General features: G+C 71.3%; 1 protein-coding gene across 1 annotated transcript in view; it reads left to right on the top strand.

Moving 5' to 3' along the window:
* Positions 1-3,045: 3,045 nt before the first annotated feature.
* MEGF6 (multiple EGF like domains 6) overlaps positions 3,046-19,353 on the top strand; it is a 73,333-nt gene continuing 57,025 nt past the window's right edge. The window contains exons 1-3 of the mRNA XM_036025218.1: positions 3,046-3,389; positions 8,377-8,511; positions 12,669-12,778. Coding sequence (XP_035881111.1) covers positions 3,388-3,389; positions 8,377-8,511; positions 12,669-12,778 — 247 coding nt within the window. The 5' untranslated portion in view covers positions 3,046-3,387. The remainder of the gene's footprint in view (positions 3,390-8,376; positions 8,512-12,668; positions 12,779-19,353) is intronic.

Below are 19,353 nucleotides of genomic sequence, written 5' to 3'. Positions count from 1 at the left end.
AAGCCACGGCTGACGGCACGGACCACTGCACCCTGCGCCGGTCCCCCGAGCCCGCACACCGCAGGGCGAACCGTGTGAAACGGACGCAGGCACCAAAGGCAGACAGACAAACGCAGCCATCCGCCCCAAACCACGTGCTGCTTTCCGAGCGACGCCGGCCGCTGCCCAGGGGAAAGCTGCCCCTGGGTGAATGAACGGCAGGAGAAGCCCACCACCGCCCACGGAAGCACGGCCGCGTCTTCCCTGGGAAGCTGCCCCCCAGGAGAACGTCGGCGGCGGCCCGCACGCTCTCTCTCCGTGAAGGAAGCGGGCACCGACGGCTCGCTCTCGGGGAATAGGTGTGTGTTCTGTTTCGCGGGGGGGGGGGGGGGGGGGGCCGGTTACTGCCCATGAACGCGTGATCCAGTTAAACCTGAGGATAAAGGTGCTGCAAAACCCGCGCGCGCGGGTTTGAGCGCTCGTTTCAAATACATGCTCGGGGCGCCCCCTGGTGGCCCGCAGGCCATCTGGTCTGTGCAGGAAGACACCCCGCGTTTCCACGGTGTCAGGCCGCGCCCAGGAGACCTGGGGGTGCCCGGCGAGCATCGGGGATCCGGGCAGTCTTTGCGAGGGGCTTTGCTTCAGGAGGGTCGTTCCTCAGACCTGTGCCTGAGACGGAGGTTCCGTCTGGGGCGGCAGGGAGGCCACGGACTTCCCGAAGTGAGCGAGTGGGGGGTGGGCGGGTGTCCTCGCCACAGGGACTTCCAGCAGGAAGTGCGTCCGCTCCCCGCTCGCCCGCCTGCCCGCCCACCTGGCACCTGGCTCAGGGCTGTTAGCCTGGCGGATTACCGTGGCGCCCGGACAGCGGGGTGATGCTGATACAGCTCGTGCTTTCGGGGTGCTTCCAAGCTTGGGGGAGGGGATGTGTGCACACTCATGTGTTTTTGTAAGTCAGCAAAGTAAGTGATGTTTACACTGCTTTCCTTGAAGAGGGCCCCCCAATTTTATCCGTTTCTGTCCCCACCAAACCTGGATCCCCTGCCCAGTGGCCTCCATTTTAACCCCCCAAATTTGGGTCCACTCAAATTTTTCCTCTGAGAAGCTGGAGAATTTTCTGTACCGATCGGTTACCCTCAGCCCGTGGGCAGTGGGGGCAGGACAGGGCGGTGGGGCCGGGAAGCTGGTGTTCGCTCATCCACCCAACACACGCTCCGTGGGCGCTGGCGCGGCTCTGACAGAGGGGGCTGAGCTCTCTGGTGGGGGCTGGGCGCTCGCCTGCTGGCGCTGGCATCAGAGCTGGCACCGGTCCTGCCGGCTCTGACGGGGGCCCTCAGGGGCTCTCCCAGGGCGGGGTCCAGGCAGATGCGGCAGCAGGGAGCCCAGAGGAGCCCAGGAGGGTGTGGCCAGCCCTGCGGCTTCCGTCCCAGCCGGGGCGGCGGGGTGGGACCGAGCGGGTGGGCGCACAAGGCCGGGCTCCGGCCACCAGCTGGCAGGGACACGGACCTGTGTCTGGGGTTTCAGGAGACAGTGACGCCGCCCTCCTGTGGGCTGAATTGTGTCCCCCGAAATCTATGTGTTGAAGCCCTAACCCCCACACGGTGACTGAGGTCGAATGAGTATGTCATGGGGTGGGGCCCTGATCCTTCAGGTGGGTGGCACCTGTGGGGGGGGAGGGACACCGGCTCTCTCTGTCTCTCTGTGTCTAGCCCCCCACCACGCGGACACTCAGCGAGAAGGCGGCACCTGAGAGCCAGGGAGCAGGCCCTCACCGGGAGCCTGCACCTGACCTGGGACTCCAGGACGGTGGGGACGGCTGTCTGCTGTGGCGTTTTCTCGGCCGCCTGAGCTGACTGTGCCCCACCGCCGCCCCGGGGGGGGGGGGGTCAGACGTGCTGGGCCCCCTTCCACTCCACGCGGGAGACTCCCAGGCAGCAGCAGGGCAGGGCGCGCAGCCAGGGGCCCCAGAGCCAGCCCCTGTGCCCGGTTCCCAGGCCGGCACTTTACGAGCTGGGCCGCTTGGGGCTGTTCCTGCCTCCTGACCTCAGGTTCCTGTCTGTGAGCAGGGTGACAGCAGCCCCCTGACAGGACTCTGCCCCTGTTAAGGTGACTGTCACCTTCCGGCTGGGCGGGGGGCTCAGACAGTGGGGGCACAGTTGTGTTTCCACTGCACCTGCACCGCTGGGGGGGGGGGCGGGGCCCGCTGCCTCCCACATGCGGCCCAGCCAGGGCACCAGGGCCCTGTGTGGGGTGGGGGTCCGGGAGCCTCTCCGGTCACCGGGAGCCCCGCAGTGTTGGGGGGGAGGATGCCCGGCCGGGGGACCTGCGGCTGGGCCTGGGGGGGGCTCGGGCTCCGTGCAGCTGCCTGTGACTTCCCGTCTCCCACCTGGCCCCACCCGGCTGCATCTCCCTCTGCTCTTCAAAAGCCTTCCGAGGGGACCGCCCCACCCCAGGGACCCTGGAGCGCCTGGTGCTCACCCTGCGGGAAGTGAACTCCACACCCAAGCCGGGTTCGAAAGAGGGTCCTGCCCTAGGCCGCGCGGGGAGCAGCGGCAGAGCGGGGAGCCCCGACCCAGGCCGCAGGCGACGGAGGGGGTGGGAGCCAGGCGTGACGGCGCACGGAGCACCCGCGGGGAGGAGAGCCCGGGCCGGTGCCTCCTGGGACTCAAGAGGGACGGAGGGCTGAGGGCTGCCCCGAAGACGGGGTCTGGGGTCTGGGGTCCCGGGTCCGCAAAGAGCAGCCGTTGCCCAGGGTGAGGGGCGTGCCCCCGGCGGTCCGCGCCGTCGGGGTTGGTCCCTCGGATCTCAAGGACCCGGGAATTTCAGCCGGAGAAGAGCCGGGAGCCTGAAGGGGCCGCGCTGGCCCCGCCCGGACGGGGGGCTGGGGTGAGGACCCGAGCTGGGCTGTGGGCGGGGCCGGGAGCCGGGGAGGGGCGGGAACAGGGCAGGCCGGGGCGTGTCGGGGGTGTGGCCGTGGGCGTGGCCGGGTCTGGGGGCCAGCCGAGGGGCGGGGCGGAGGCGGGCGGGCCAGTGGCGCGCGGGGCTGGGCGCGCGCAGGCTCTCGGTGCCTGGGTGGACCCCGGCGCACAGGCCTCTGCTGCCTCTTGGGAGCGGGCGGGGAGCCGGACCTCCCGCACCTGCAGCGACCTCGTACTCGCGGGCTCCGGCGCGGTCACCTGTGGCTGCGCTCCGTGTTCCCCCGCGCCGGTCCATGGCGCACGTGGAGGCGGTGGCTCCGAGGGCTCCCCCGGGCTGCATGTGAGCTGGGCACCGGAGGAGGGACTCGGCGCGGGGCCACAGGCGCGATGCTTGTCCTTGTGGAGGCGACGGCGGCCGCGCGGTGGCCCTGGCCCTGGTGCTGCTGCTCCCCGCCGTGCCCGCGCCGGCGCCCTGCTCCGCCTGCAGCCCAGCATGTGAGTAGCGGGAGCGGGAGGGCTCGGCCGGACGTCCGGACCCCGGGTCCCCCGGGAGGGAGGCTTTGTCCCCGGGGCCTGAGAACAGTGGGCTCTTTGCCGTCACTGCGGTGGGGGGGGGGGGGGGCTGAGACACGGTTCCGGGGCTGGGGCGGGGGCCCTTCCCCGGCCTCTCCCCGTCCCCTGCCCCGTCTCCCTTCCCTCTGTAATGGGGCTTGCAGGCGCAGGCGGATGCTGCGCTCTGGACCCGAGGTGAGGGAATCTGGGTGCTCGCCAGGCGGGGTCCGCCCAGGGAGCCCGGCTTGGAGAAGGCAGAAAGGAAGCGGCCGGTCTCCACTTCCTTCCAAAGCCTGTCTCCCGGGGCCGGGGGCCTGTGCAGGGGCGGGCCGTGCCCAGACAGGGGGCCGCGCGGAGTTGGTTTATGTGTTAAACACGTGCGCTCTGGGGCTGAGAGACGGGAGGAGGAGCTCGGCACCAGAATGGGCAGGAAGACGGGGTCACGGAGCCCGCTGCGACGGACTTAATTCTGAAAGATGACTCCCTGCCGGCCGCTTAGCGGTCTCTCTGAAACGGCAAATCGATCCTTCTGCTGGCCTCAGGGGGAAAACCGGTGCCGGAGAGAGCCGACCCGGAGGGGGGGGGGGGGGGAGCCTGCCCCGCCCCCAATCCTGCGCTCGCGGCGGGGTGCTGGGCCCGCCAAGCCCGGGAAGGCTGCCGAGGGGCTGCGGAGGGGTGAGGCCCTCCTGTCCTGCGCGTCTCCGGGCAGCACGGGCTTCCAGGTGGAGCGGGGGCAGGGCACGTGCGCCCGCACCCCCGGACTCCTCCCCGGGTCCTGCTTTGCTCCAGGAGGGAGGATTCCTCGTGGCCTTTTCAGAGGAGCACAGCCTCTGGGTCTGCGAATGTGAGCAGCCCGAGTCCCCACCACGCCGCCGGGACTCCTGCCGGCCCGTCCTCTCTCCTGCCACCCCAGCCATGAGTGTCCCAGGGACGCCGCGGCCTCGGGGGGGATTGCCATGGCGGCCGGCGCTGCTTGCCTGCCTGCCCTGGGAGCTCCAGGGTGCCGGTCAGGGTGGGCAGGCTCCTCGGGGTCTGCCCTCTCGGTGGGGACCTCGAGTCGCCCTCCCTGGGCCTCCTTCCCTGAGGGAGGTCACCTGCCCACCTCGGGCCCCGGGGAGCCCCCAGCAGCTGGGCAGGCCTGTCCAGCTGGGGGCTGGTGGACTGCAGGGGACCTCAGGCCCCTCCTGCTTCACGCTTTCCCCAGTCCTCCTCCCTCTCTCCTTCTGAGCTGCCGACTCCGGGCTCCTCCTTGGGAGCCCCCCCAGGCAGGCTGGGGCCCCCCTGCACTTCGCTCTGGGCACAGCCACCCCAGGCCCCTTCTCAGACCGCCCTCACGTGGTGAGGTGCTCGGTGGTGCCCGCGAGCACGCCTTCTGCGGTCCTCCTGCCCCCTGGGCGCCCGGCCTGTCCAACCCGCTGTGGGTCGCAGTGGGCAGGGCTGGCAGCTGAACTCGGACAATGTCCTGCCTGCTCCGTCCCGGACAGGTTTCCGTGCCCGTAGCTTGCTCTGCTGAGCAGGAGCTTGGTGGGGGCAGAGGGGCAGGGGGCGGGCTGCGAGGGTCCCAGAAAGTGCTTTGACCTCGGAGGTCTCGCCCTCCCTGCCAGCCTGCCCTGCACGGGCAGCCCCACCCCGTCTGGCCACTTTCCTGAACCTCTGTGGTGTCCTTCCTCTTTGGGGGCAAAGTCAGGAGGGTGCTGTTGGGGGGCTGGATCCTGCTGTCTTCAAGCGCCAGGTGCCCCGGGGCCCTTGGGGACCTGTGGGAGCCACGCGGCTGGCACTTTGGCTCCTGCTGGCCAGGCGGTGGGAGCAGGGTCTGGGGACAGGAGACGATGTCCCCACCCGCTGGAGCTCTGACCGGCCGTGGTCTGAGGCTTCAGGGTCCAGGCATCCGCTCCCCCAGGGGCTGCATTCCCTCCGGCAGCCGTGCTGGGAAGACGGCCAGTCAGCTGGCGACATTGACCCTGCCTGTCCGGGGAGGGACAGGCCCTCCAAGCTCAAGTCTGGTCTCACGAGTAGCTCTTGCCATGCCCCGCAGCCCCTCCTGGCCCCCGGGCTGCAACTGGGCTTCCCCGCACCGGCTGCGCCCCGGCCGGGGGGCGGGGCAGGCTCAGCGGCCAGCCAGCCTCCAGGGTCCAAACGGGGCCTGTGAACACAGACCTGCCGGAGACGCTTCCCGGCCGCCCAGCTGTCCTCCTGGTGAGGGGTGTGCAGCCGGGGGACCTGCCTGCGGGGCACCTTCACCCCGGGGTCTGGGGGCCTGGAATCACGCACCCCAGAGGGACAGATCCCATGCCCTCCGGCTCTGGGCAGAGGTCGCCAGCCTCTAGGAGCCCCATTCTGCCTGGAGGGTCCCCCCAACCCTTGGAGCTGGGTTCTCTTTGTGGCTGGAGACCGCCTTCCCTGTGCTTTCCCCCTGCCCGACCCCGGGGGTCCGGCAGGGCCCCTTGGACCTGCCATGCGCTTGGGGTGGGGGCCCGGTCTCCGTCCCCCCCCTCCGCCCTCCCCACCCCTCCCTCCCTCTGCCCCACGGGAGGCCGCTGACTGGTTCTCCTGCGGGGCCAGGAGCTTCCCGGAGGGAGAAGCCACCCAGGGCTCCCCTCTCCTTCCTGCGTGGGGTCAGGAGCCACACAGCTCCGAGGCTCCCCATTTTCAGGGACATGCAGAGGGGTGGCCCCTGCACGTGGGGGGAGCTGGGGGCCCGCAGGCCTGGAGAGGCGTTCTGGGGGCCAGAGTCAGGCAGCTGCCTGCAGGGGGTAGGTAGGGACTCGTGGTCAGGGGGAGAGTGGCTGGACTGGGCATGCCCGAGGGGCTGCTGGGACCCTGGACATGGCCATCTCGAGATGAGCAGCTGCCCACGTGGCTGAGGTTTGTGGATGGCCGGAAGGGGGGGCTCTCAGATGGCAGCACCAGCCCCCTGGGCGCCTGCCTCGCCCCGAGGGCAGTTTCCCTCCTGCTGCCTGGTGGCAGCGCCAGGCCCTGCGCCCCAGACCCCGTGCTCGGCGGGTGTCACCTCCCTGAGCCCCCGACGTCGGCGTCCTGTGTGCCGGGCTGCAGTCAGTGTGAGGGCGTGGTGGTGACCACCCAGGGGTGCTGGGACCCTGGGACCCCGACACGCAGGGGCTGCCCCCGAGCCGGGCCCGTGCGGAGCTCCAGACGCAGGGCCCCGCTGGAGGCCCTCAGCCTCCGCTGCGCCCCGTGCGGCTGCTCCCCGAGGGTCTGCGGCGCTCCAGCTGCGAGCGGCCCCCAGCCCAGGCTGTTGGTGCCAAAAGCCTGTGCTGGTAACTGCCCCCCTCAGCGTCGCCTCCGTCCTCAGATGACGACCGCCCACAGCCCAGGGCCGTTTCAGGGTCAGGGCTGGGCCTGCAGCCGGGAGGCTCAGAGGTCATTGGTGTGAGCCCCTGCTGTCGCCCCGCCCCCACCCCCCACTGTTTCCGACGGAGGCTGGGAGTCGGCGCCCTTGTCGGCACGGGCGTGGGCCATGGCACTCGGGGCACAGATGACGGAACACCTGTAGGGCTCGTTTGGGCTGACCTCAGCGCCCGCCCCCTGCCATGGGGCTCCCGCACTGATGGTGACACCAGCTGCCACCGACAGCGCCGCCGGCCCCTCTGCTCCCTGGCTCACTTCCCCTCCTCTGCTGCCTGCGCGGCCCGTGCGGAGTCCTCTCCCGCCCAGTGGGCCGGGGCCAGTGAGGGCTGGTGGGGCCACCGTGGGAAGGCGCCTCCCCCCACCCCCCGCCCGGGGTGACAGGCCCAGAGGGCCCTTGGCCTGGAACCCAGAGAGAGAGCTGCCGCTGGAGGCTGCTGCCCGGGCACACTGGGGCCGGGGGGAGGGTCACAGCCCTGCCCAGCTGCCCGGCGGGAAGGGGTGGGGGACAGACAAATACCCCAGCGCCTTTCTCCCTCCATGCTCCCCCCTGGCCCGCCAGTATCCCGTGGGTCTCCCCACTGGCCAGAGGGCACGTGTGAGTGTGTGTGAGTGTGCATGCACGTGCTCTTGTGTGTGCATGTGTGTGCTTGCTTGTGAGTGCATGCGTGTGAGCATCTGCGTCTGCATATGTTCTTGTGTGTGCGTGCGCACACGTGCGGCTGGCCGTGAGCCGGGGCGGCTGGCCGGAGCGGGCCAGAGCCTGCAGCGCCGGTCCCGGGAGCGCCAGGCAGCCAGCAGACCGGCTGTGGGGCGGAGGGTGGTAATGAGGCCAGACGGCCGTAGGTGAAGGCGGCGAGCGGGGGGCCGGGATGGGGGGCAAGCCACGGCATCTGGCAGCTCCGGGGACTCAGGTGGGAGGGGGAGGGCCCTGGCCCGCCAGCCGGCCCTCGGCTCCCCCAGCCTGGATGGTGGGGCCCCTCCGGGTGGGCCGGAGCCTGGCTGCGCGCCGGAGGAGGTGTCATCCTCCGAGTCCCGTGGAATCCCCTGGCTCCGAAAACTGCACGAGGCAGTGAGGCCTCGGCTCCCCTTCCCGCTGTGCCCGAACCGAGCGCCCTGGGTGGCCTGTGCCGCCCTCCAGGGCAGGCAGGGCGCCCCTGTCCCCGTCCCCCCCACCTCCTTCCTCAGTGGGTGCGTCGCCCAAACGCTCTCGGGTGCTGGAGCCACGGACGGCGTCGGACGGTGGTCGAGGGAGAGGCGGCACCCCTGCCCCCTGCCCCGTGCTGTCCCCCATCCCCCCACCGAGCCACACTCCCTGGGTGTCCCCCCTCATCCACGCTTTGCTGGCTCTGCTGGTCCGGTCCCGCTCAGCCTCAGGCCCCAGCGTGACCAGCTCTGGGGACGTCTCGGAGGCCGGGGGGGGACCGGGGGGCGGGGGGTACCTAGGGTCCGAGTCGGGCGGACTCCCTCCACCCTTGTCCCTGCTCTCACCGACACTGTGGACGCCGGGGGGGGGCCGGCGGCTGTGGGCGGAGACCGCTCTGACCGCTGTCCTCCGCCCCAGGCCCCACGTGTGCGCGGAGCAGGAGCTGACCCTGGTGGGCCGCCGCCAGCCCTGCGTGCGGGCCTTCAGCCGGACGGTGCCCGTGTGGAAGCCGGGCTGCGGGCGGCAGCCGTGGTGCGTCAGCCAGGAGCGGAGGTACGTGGTCGAGTGTGGGAGCGGGGGTGGTGCTCAGGCCTGGGGGCGGGGTCAGGGACCAGGGGCCCGTACCCCCGACCTGCAGCCCCTCATCTGGTGGAGGACCCGGCCGCTCACACACGGGGGAGAGGTCCCCTGGGGCTAGGACAGGGCTGTCCTGCTCAGCTGGCCCCTGGGGCCTTGGTGGGCAGCTGGGGCAGGGACCTGGCAGGGAGGCGGCCACCCTGTGGGGGGAAGTGGGGTCTCTGAGCAGGAAGACCCCTTGGGGAGTCGGGGACCCTGCGGGGGTGGGTGTTTGCTGGCCACAGGAGGGGGTGAAAAGCAGGGCGCCCACCCTGTGAGCTCCCGGCTGGAGCCGGCTACTGCCTGACCCCTGGGCCTCGTGCCCAAGCCCGTGTGAGACCTTTTATTGCTCAAGATTTTATTTCAAAACCAAACACGGGAGTGCCTCCGCGTACCTCCCCTCGCACTCCCGTCCCGGAATCTGCCTGATTGCAGAGCTGGGGTGGGGGGGTCCCACTCGGGCCCCTCCCCAGCCTGGAAGCTGGCGGCTGCCCTGGCCAGGCGTCGGGGGGGGGTGGCGCCAGGTCCTGAAGGTGGGTGCGGTGCCCGGCCTCTGGGTGAGGTCTTGGGGCAGTCCACCCAGGAGGGAAGGGCCCCAGGAGCCTGGGCCCCCCGTGTCCCCCGAGGTGTGCACTTAGCATGCAGCGTGTCCTTCCAGCCCCACCAGCACGCGTGGCAAACGTGCCCGGCACTCGGCACTCGCTGGCCTCCGGCTGGGCCGGCGGGAGCAGCGGTTCCCAGGTGGCCGGAGCCCTGGCCCGTGCAGCCGTCTGGGCAGCGGTGGAAAGGCCCCTGTGTGGGCGGCCCCGCTGCCCCACATGTGCTGGTGGCGGGGAGGGGGGTCCTTGTTCCTTGTTGGGGTTTCCTGGGAAGGCTCAGGGGGCAAAGCAGGCTCCTCTGCTTGTACCCCTCGGCTCCAGGACACCGGGCCGTCCCCCCCGCCACGTGGAAGGCCCACCTCAGTGTCCCCGGCCCGGGGAGGGGTAGCGAGCGCACCTCTGGGCCGGCCTGGCTCTGGGGTGGAGCCGGGCCCACCTCCGTCCCCCCAGGGCCGTCCCAGCGGCCGAGCCTGCTGCAGGTGAGCGGGTCAGCTCGCGCCTCTGTGCCCTGCCCCCAAGTGTCCTGCGGGCTTCCTGGAGCCGACGCTGAGTGTTTTGGGGGCCCAGCCTCACCCCCCCTTCCAGAGGGCTCCTGGGGTGTTGACGTGTCCCGTCCCCTCGCATGACTCCTGAGCTAAGACACCCGGTTTCTTGGGACGAGTCCCCTGCCCTCCCGTCACCCCCTGGCCCAGAAGAGCGTCCAGTCCTCCTTCTCCACGTCACTTCTTTATTTTTTAAAATTTTTAGAGAGGGAAGGGAGGGAGATAGAGAGAGAGAAACATCAATGTGCGGTTGCTGGGGGCAGTGGCCTGCAACCCAGGCATGTGCCCTGGCTGGGAATCGAACCTGCGCTGCTTTGGTTCGCAGCCTGCACTCAATCCCCTGAGCTACACCAGCCAGGGCTCCATGTCACTCCTTCTAGCGAGTTGTGGTGCTTCCCCACGAACCCACCAGCCAGCTGACACAGGCCGTCCTGGGGTCTGCCTGCCTCCGTGGGGAGGACTCCACTCGAAGGCAGGCAGGCAGGCAGGCAGGCAGGAGGGGAGGAGGGAAGGAAGGAAGGAGGGGAGGAAGGAAGGAGGGAAGGAAGGAAGGAGGGGAGGAAGGAAGGAAGAGGCTGCTTGGAGCTCAGAGCCCACGGGTGTGCCCTGCCAGCAGGCGCCCCCACCCCCACCCGGAGGCCCTGCTGGGCTGTGGCCCGGGTTCCTGGGCGGCTGCAGGGGCGGAGGAGCGCAGGGGCACTGGCCCGGTGGCCGCGTCTTCCTGTGACAGTGGCCCTGCTGTGAGCCAGCTCCCCGTGGCGCTGCCGCCCCTTTGAAGTGTCCGTGTGAGCTGCGGGGGAGTGAGGGTCCGCTCTCGGGGGGGGCCCGGGGGCTGCAGGCCAGCCGGCCGGCGGCTGTCTCTGTCTCCGAGGGTCTCCGACTCCGCGGGGTGCAGGCGGGTGGTGGACGGGCCGGATCCCCCCCACCCCCCGGGCTTCCAGGGGCCGCGAGGAGCGGCACGTAGCCCGGAGAGGGATAAACATCTGCGAGGGACCGGCCCAGACACTCGCGCTGCCAAACGCTGTCCCCTCGGCGGCGGCGGCGGCGGCGGCTCCGCAGGCGGGCGGTTTCATGTCCTGCCAGGACGGTGTTTGCGGAGCCCCCCGGCCGCCGCGCGCAGTGTCTGCAGCACCCCACTTCCCGGAAGCGCCTGGCGGGCGGTCGGCGGGGCCCGGGGCCCCAGGCGGCCGCTGTCTCCCCCGGCTCCCAGCGCCGGCCCCGCACACCTGGAGGGCGTTTCCGTTCCCGGAGACGGACGCAGGTCCAGGCTCTCGGCCCCTCGCAGGGGCTCCAGGGTCCTTGACCCAGTGGTGCTGGCTCCGCCTGGCTCCTACAGCCGCGGTGGAGGGGGCTGGGTCGGGGGTCACTGTGCCTGTAGGCCTCGGGTGGCCTGGCCAGCCCCCTCCTTCGGACGGGGCGGCTCCAGTGATGGCCGGATCCTCTGTCCCTACAGCTGGCAGCCCGGCGTCAGGAGTTGGGGGTTCTCCCGGGGGCTCCAGCAGAGCATCTGGGGATGGGCCCGTCGGCCTCGGTCCTGGGCTGGTAGCTGCGTCTCGCAGCCTCTCTTGTCCCTCCGTTGTCCCTGGTCTGGGCCCAGGCTTCCCTCTTCTCACAGGGACCCCGGTTGTTGACATCGGGGCCACCCAGAGGCAGGGCAGCTCCATTAGACTCGGGAGGCCTGTGAAGATCCTCTCTGTGGACGGGGCGGCCCAGGTGGGGGGGCCGTGCAGCCCGCACAGGCGGGAAGAGGCAGGGGTGCGGGCAGGCAGACGTCCGAGTTGCCGTCACCAGGGAGGGTGCCGGGTGTTTGGGCGGGGGAGGGTGCGGAGGAGGTGGCTCCCGGGAGGGTGACCGAGGAACCCGCCCGCCACCTGGGTGGGCAGGGGCGCTCCCCACACACCTGCGGCCCAGCTGAGGAGGAGGAGCTGGGCTGTGGGCGGGGGGTGCGGGGCACAGCTGGGTGGGGAGCCGTGGGGAATGTGCTGACCAGGCACTCCCTGCCTCCCACGCTGGCGCCAGGTCCATGGCTGCGGGGCGAGCCTGGGGCTGCGGGAGGGGGCCCCTCGCTGGCTGTTCCACTGGGCACGCCCTGCCGGCCGCGGGCTGCAGGTGCCAGGGGGACCAGGCGGCCCAGGGCGTCTCTGGATGTGGGGAGGGGACGGAGGAGCTCTGTCCATTCTGCGGGGGTGCTGGGGAGTGGGCGTGGGTCCCGCCTTCTCCGGCCACCCCGTGCTGTGCCCCAGGCTGCTCGGGTCGGGCTGCCCACCTCCGGCGGCTGGTGGCTGGGTGGGCTCTGCTCTCAGCCTTTGTGGGGGCCGCCCCGTCCGCCTAAGCCGGAGCCAGCCATGAGCCTCCCTGACCTGCAGGCTGCCCTCTGTGGGGAGCCCCTGGCCTGCGCCCCTCTGCCCTCGGCGCCAAGCACTGAACGCGCTCGGGTCCCCCTGTCACTTGGGCTGCTTCCCCCCGGCCCCCGGCTCAGCACCACTCACCCCGGGGGTGGGCAGGGACCCCTCCTCATGGGCGTGCCAGGGCAGGCCCGAGTCCGGCTCCTTGGTGCACCGGGGGCCTGGGACCCGCCCGCCCCAGGCGCCTGGAGTCCACGGGGTCCACTCTGGAAGCTGGTCCTGCTCCTCAGCGGGCACTTGGAGCCTGAGGCCCCCGGCCCTCCAGGACTGTGGTCCTGCCACTGGGAGCCGGTGGGGGGGTGGGGGGCCAGGGGCGGGGCACGGTAGGCCTGGGGCTGAGCACCGCGGGAGGCCTGTTGCTGGTTCCAGGGCTCTGTGGACCCCGGCACCTCCGAGCCGCACACTCAGCTTTGTGACAGGACAGCAGGGGTCCACCTGAGGGCAGGGGACCCACCTGAGGGCAGGGGACCCACCTGAGGGCAGGGGACGGCAGGTGCAGACGCTGAGGGAGCCATGCCCCCAGCGCTCCCCTCCCCCCTCTCTTCCAGAACCAGCTACTACACCAGCTACAGGCAGGTGTACGCCGCGGAGACCCGGACCGTGCTCAGGTGCTGCCCTGGGTGGAGCCAGCAGCCGGGCGCCCAGGGCTGCCTCGCCGGTGAGTGTCCCCGCCCGCTGTGCACCTGCAGGCGCTGAGCCTCCCTCAAATCAGAGACCAGGTGTCCGGGGACTGTCCCCCTCCTCCAGCTGCCGCGGGACACAGCCCCGCCCCCACAGCCTGCTCCTGGGGGGACCTGTCACAGGAGCAGGAGCAACACCCGGGGCCACGCATTCCGCTGGCGTGTCACCAAAGGCTGTTAGGACAAAGTCATACGAGAGGAAAGGAGCCAGGGTGTCCCCTGTGCTGGTGCTGACAGGGCCAGCAGGGAGAGCGGCCATCTGCCGGCCGGGGTGCCTGGTGCCACCCAGAGGGGTCTCGGGAGCCCTTGAGCCTGGCTCGGGTCAGGGTCCTGGAGTGTGACCCCTCACCCGAGTGCCCCACCGCACCCTGGGCCTCAGCCCGCCCGCCCTCCGCTGGGGGGAGGCTGTCGCCCCCAGAGAGCCAGTCCCGGTGGGCGCGTCTGTGCTGGAGTCCGGGCGCCTGGTCCTGGCCGGCTGCTGGGAGGCCTGCTTCTGCCGGGGTGGGGCTCCCGGGGGCGGAGCGCCGGGGAGGCTGGCGGGGGCTGCGGGGTCTGCGCCCCTCCCCTGAGAGGCCGGCTGGGGGTCTCGTGGCCCCTGAGCAGCGACGTGGCGCCCGTGACGGGGGGGGGGTGCCTGGGGTCTCGCGTCCCACACCCGGGGGTCACCACGGTGGGCCGTATGACTGGGGTGGGACGCGGATCAGGGGTCGCATCACGGCATGACCTCAGGGCCCGTGGGCCCCCCCTCCCCCCACAGAAAGCCCGGGGGCCGAAGGGGACCTCGTGTGACCCGCAGGGGAGAAGGGGAAAGGACGGGGCACAGCGGTGTTTTCTCAGGACAGGAAATGAACGGTTCCCTCCGGAAGGGAGTGGAGGATAGAGGAGAAGGAAGCCGCTGGGCCGCGGGCCGGAGGGGCCGTGGGGGCCGCTGGAGGCTGGCCAGCCGCCCCGGCAGCTGCCCTCTCTCTGAGGCCCGGTCGCAGCAGCGGCTCTGGGCTCTCGGGGGTGGGGTGGGGGGCTGGTGTCTGGGAGAACAAAGGGGCTCTTGAGTGGGTGCAGGGTGGACATCAAAGCCAGGTTCCCGTTTCCGCCTGCCCGGTGGGGGCGGGGGCTCCCCAGGCTGTAGCAGTCCTGGCTGGATAACGGGAGGCGAGGGGGGCAGTGGGGCCAGGCCTGTGTCCCCGTCCCCAGGGTCAGCGGGGGGAGGCTTGGTCTCTCCACCCAGGGAAGGACTTGGGTGCAGGGTGTGCGGCTGGGCTCCTGGGCCGGGGGTCGGGAGCAGCTGCAGGTCCCGGGACAGTGTGCCCTGCGCCCCCGGGCTGGGGTCCTGAGGCCCTTGGTTCCTCCCGGCGCTGGGAGTGACCGCCCCGGGCTGGACAGGAGGAGCCGGGGCCGGGGCGGGGCCGGGGGGGACCGGGGTCCGTCTCTCCTGCCTGCTCAGCCTGAGCTGAGCTCTGCCCGCGCTGCGGCTCTCTCCGCCCCTGAAGGACGGGGCCGCCCTGCCCCGGCCAGCGGCCGGCGTGGGGGTGCGGCAGGTGGGGCCACAGCCCACCGGGCCTCCCTCAGCTCAGGGTGGGTCTTGGCCGCCACCCTCCCCAGGCGGGGACCTCTCGGCCCCTGGGCCTGGCCGTGGGCGTGTGGGTTGTCATATCTGCCAGAAGACAGGGGACAGGATGACCACAGTCAGGAACCCCACAGGGACGGGGTCCCCATGGGACAGGGCCCCACAGGAGGTCTCCAGGGGACAGGGCCCCACAGGACAGGGCCCCACAGGGGGTCTCCAGAGGGCAAGGTCACAGCGTGCATCCGGAACTTGAAGCCCAGGCCGTCTTTGGTTGTTTTTTAAAGTTCTACTTTGGGGCGGGTTCCTCCCTGGTGTGTTTGGCTTCTACCTGTTTGTGCCAGGGATCTGGGAAGAGCCCCGTAGTCGGGCCGCTCGGGCCGCTGGGGTGGCCCCTGAGCCTGGGCTGCCAGCTGCGAGGGGTGGGCGTGGGGGCCCAGGGGAGCGCTGGGCAGGAGCCCGGGATCTCGCCCTGGGCGGGGGCCCTCTGCACCCTCAGCTGTAGCGACAGACGGATGGACAGACGGGCCGGGGACTGTGAGGACGGCCCCAGGAGCGGGTTCCAGGGATAAACAGCCCTCACTTCTCCCTTTCTCCGGAGGGGGCTCCAGGGCTCGTTGGGGAGAAGCGCCCCACGAAGTGGCACCCCACGTGACAGCTGCGCCCAGGGACCCGGCCGCTCTCTGCGGCCGAGAGACACCGAGAGGCGGTCAGGCTGGAGCGGGGTAGGGGCGGCGCCCGTCCACCAGCCGTGGTGACACTTCGTTGGGGTGTGACCTGGAGACACAGGCGCGTGCGAGACGGCGCCGGGGCCCGTGGTGTGGGCGTCGGAGCGAGGAGAAGGCGGGTGCCGGTGGGGAGAATGGCAGGAAGCTTCTAATGGTGTTGGGGTTCCTCCGAGAGCCGCTTAGCAGCACGCTGACCTGGAGGTGACAGAGGGAAAGTGTCGGCGGGACAGGGCGGTGGCGCCCGATGCCCGGGGCTTCCCCGGGTCCGCGTGGCCCCTTCGCCCACGTGCCCTGGTGGGTGGGCAGCTGGGCTCCGGCCCCTTGGCTGCTGGGGTTCGATTTCTTCCTGTTCAGTGAGGATCTCTGGATTCCACGTCTGCCCCGGCTGGAGGGCACGAGTTGCCCGGACGGACCCTCACGCTGTTTCAGCCGTAGCTGCCCTGGGTCCTGGCTCCCCCTCATGGGAGGACGCGGTTCCTGGCCTGGAGCAGCTCGGGCCCCCGGATCCCCGCTCGCCGACCCCGAGGCGGACGCAGCCAGGAAGACAGACGCACCTGCTCGCAGCCTCGGTTCGGCTGGGCTCTGTCCCTCTGGGCGCCGGCAGGCTGGCGGGGCGGGGCGGGGCTGGAGGAGCCGGCCCTGGGTGAGCGGAGCTCCGCCGACCGCACGGCCGGAGGTTCCGTGGCCAGGACTCCTCGGAGCCCTCAGTGCGGCCGTGGGCACCGCGCCCGCCGCGGATTCCGAGACAGGCTGTGCGGGGGTTTCCAAACTAACTCTTCCTTTGGAAAGAAAGGAAGAGCAACAAGGAAGTGAAAACAGTAACACAGTGTCTCCGGCGGAGAAGTCCCTGCCCAGGTGATACATTGTACAAACGGTGGCCAGGGCCTGCCTCAGGCTCAGGCGCGGACGGGTGCCGGAACTCCAGAACTCCGGAACTCCGAACTCCGGTCGGTCATGGGGGGGAGTGAGGGCAGGAAACTACCTGCCAGCGCCAGCGCCAGCACAGAACGCTGCAGGAGAACGAGCAGGGAGCAGGGAACGGGGTCGAGGGGGCGGGCAGGGCGGTGCTGGCTCCAATGGGGCTGTGGACGGCTTCCCACTCCGTCCAGGGCACTGGTGGCCTGTGTGACGTGAGTGGGGGGGACTTGCAGGTGGCTGGGGAAGAGACCCCCACCGCAGAAGGGGTGGAAGGTGCGAGGCTGTGGTAGCCCAGGAGGGGCTGCTCTGTAGCTCCTGCCCGCGGGAGCCACGGACCGGATGCAGCCCTGGCTCCGCGCCCGGGACCTCGGCCCCTGCGGGTGGGGCTGCACATGAGCCCCCAGCTGGTGCCCTGCACCCAGCTGCGGTCCTGCAGGCAGCTGGCCCCGGCAGGTGGCCCTCCCTGGGGTCAGGGCCCGAGCGGGGGAGCGGCAAGGAGGCCACCCCCAGGTTTCCTGCCCCCGAGTCTCACTTTTCCTTTTCCGTCCTGGCCCCGGTCAGCCCCGGGCCCAGCGTGGGACCGGGCAGGGCTGGCACACACCGCCTGCAGGCGCTCACGCTCCGGACGGCAGGCCTGATGCCCCAGCACCTGGCCCGGGGCCCCTCCCCTGCGGCCCACGGCTCCTAGCACAGGAACACTGCCCCACGCCTGGGGCACTCAGCTCAGGGTGCTCTCGGTGGGGCGGGGCCGGGGTGGTGGCCCCCAACCTGCCCAGCGCGCCCCAGGGCCAAGCCTGCGAGGGTCTGCGTCTTCGCATCCGGCAGCCCTGGGACTTGCTCCATGACCTCAGCAGAGGGCTGGGGGTGCAGTTACAGCCTCCACCAGGGGCTGGTGGTGTGTGGGGACAGGACCCCAGTCTGGGGCAGTCTGGGCCCGGCCCTTCTGGGAGGTCCTGGGGGCGTGGCCCCAGCCCTGCAGACGCCCAGCTGCGGGGAGGTGGGTGTGCTGGAGGCAGGGAGCGGGCAGCAGGCAGGGGGCCGTGCTGCCCACTCAGACCCGCTCTCCGGGGCTCTGTGTCTGGGGTGGGAGGCCGGGGCCGGGAGGGCCGGTGGGCCTTGTCTTTGGGGTCTGTGGCCTCTTGACCCCCCACCTCCTCCATTGACAGGACAGGCTCCCGGACTTGGGGTGGCCAGCTGGGCCTGGCTGCGGGTAGAGGGCACCTGTCCCCCTGCCTGTTCCGGCACCCACCTGTGTGGTGGGCAGTGGTCTTGGCGTGGAGGCTGGGGAGCCAGCCTGGGGGACTTGGTCCTTCCCTGGGGACCTGGAGGGGGGCTTTCTCCCCGCAGGGAGGGTCTTGGGGGAGGGGCTGGCGGCGGGGGCCCGTGGTCTGGGCCCCTGGCCCACAGCCAGCATGGGGTGGAAGGCCAGGTCTGGGCGGCAGAAACAAGGATGGAGGGATAAAGCCAGAGGGGTACCTGCTCTGCCCCTGGGTGCGCAGGGGGGTGGCTGCCCTCAGGGAGCCTGGGGCTCAGGAGGGGACCAGCTCTTCCCCCCGTGAATGCTGAGGTGCGTTGGGAAGCTGTGGTGGGGAAGCGCAGGGTGCTCTGTTGGGGTTCTTGCCCCACCCAGAGGGGCTCCCCTGGACCTACACCACAGTGGCCAGGGCGGGGGGGGGGTACTGTGGGACCCACAGCAGCGGGGCTGGGCTGCCTGCCAGTGGGGCCTCCAGGTGTGGGGGCTCAACCCTCAGGTGTGGCCCCGGCTGCGCTGGTGGGAGGGCTGGGGTCCGTCTGGCCCGAGGCCTCGCCTTGAGTGGGTTGACTTCATGGGGGAGTGTCCTCTCGCGACTCTGTGCTGTTGGGAGGGCTGGGCGCTGCCCCCAGCCCCTGCCCCGCTCACGGGCCCCCTCCCCTCTCTCCACAGCCGAGTGCCACGCCGGCCTGTGTTTCAACGGTGGCAGCTGCGAGCCCGGCTCAGCCCGGCTGTGCCGCTGCCCCGCCGGCTTTCAGGGCCCCCGCTGCCAGCACGGTGAGTGCAGCCCCCGCCAGGCCCCGAGGCTCCGGCTGCGCCCAGGGGCACGGGCGCGGGGGGGGACCCCGGACGGTGGCCGTTGTCCATCACCCTCACCCTGGGCCCTGCTGCCCATCCCAGTCGTGGGGGGGCAGGGCCGACTCTGAGGCCCCTCCCTCAGTGGACGCCTTGTATCCAGTGACCTTGGAACCCCTGAGTCACGCCCCCTGTGGACGGGGTGGCGGTGCGGACACAGGCAGGGCGGGGAGCGCTCTGCCGGGCAGGAGCCCCCCCACGTCCTCGGTGTTGGAACACAGGGAGCCCCGGGGGTCCTGCCTGAGGCAGGGGGTGGGGGAAGCTGTGGCACATCAGGAGCTGGAGGCCGACACCCCCTGGAAGCCAGGCCTCTGGGCCACTCGGGAGAACGAGTGCGGGGGGATAGGGTTTCTGTGAAGTGCACACACGTGCGAGGGAGCTGTCAGACGCACCCCGCCAACGTCCCCACGGTTCTCTCCGCGTGAGGGGGCCAGCGTGACCTCTGGCCCCCGCTCCGACGGCTGCTGGCCCCCCCCCCCACCCCGGGGGCTCGCTCACAGGGTCCCGCGGGTGCGAGGCACAGAGCCAGGCCGCCTGCCGCCGCCGCCGCACAAACCAGACGCCCCGGGCGGTTTCCAGGGCTTTGAACTTGCCCCCGGTGAGCGGCCGGGGGCTGCTTCTGGGTGGACGCCAGGCAGACGCCTGAGGTGAGTGTCCACGCGTCCAGGTGCCCAGCAGGCAGCCGGAGGAGCCCAGGAAACCGGGGAACGGAAGGTGCCCCTGCTTGTGTGTGTGGGGGGGGGCCCTCCGTCGCTGTTCCCCGTGTGTGTTCTCTCCCAGGCGCCGCCCATCCCCCCGGCACCGGGCTGAGGGTGGGGGCTGCCAGGGTGCTCCCAGAGGAGTTCGGGGAGGGCGGTGTGGCTGGGGGTGTGGCCGGGGGTGGGGCAGCGGTCGGCCTGGGCCGCTCGGGGGCTTGTGGAGTGCCCTCCGTTCCCTGGAAGGTTCTGCGCTGAGCCCGCATGTCCCTGGGCTCCGGGGGGGCTGCTTCTCGCAGAAACGGAAGAAGGGCCCCCCCCAGGGGCGGGGGTCCCTGCCTGCTGTCCCTGGGGGTTGCTTGGAGACCACCCTTCCCCCCACTCCGGAGCATCTGCGGTCCCCTCTGGGCGCACCCCCCTGCCTCGCCTCTCCTCGGGGTCTGTAACTGTGGTGACAGGTGGCCCGGGCGGGAAAGACGCTCTGAGGACCCTGGGGCTCGTGTGCACTGCCGGACTCGGATCTCGCTGGGCGTGACCGTGGGGG

This window comes from Phyllostomus discolor, chromosome 5 (genome assembly GCF_004126475.2).
Source record: "Phyllostomus discolor isolate MPI-MPIP mPhyDis1 chromosome 5, mPhyDis1.pri.v3, whole genome shotgun sequence".
NCBI lineage: Eukaryota > Metazoa > Chordata > Mammalia > Chiroptera > Phyllostomidae > Phyllostomus > Phyllostomus discolor.
The sequence above is the reverse complement of the archived record's forward strand: the minus strand, read 5'-3'. Positions and strand labels throughout refer to the sequence as shown.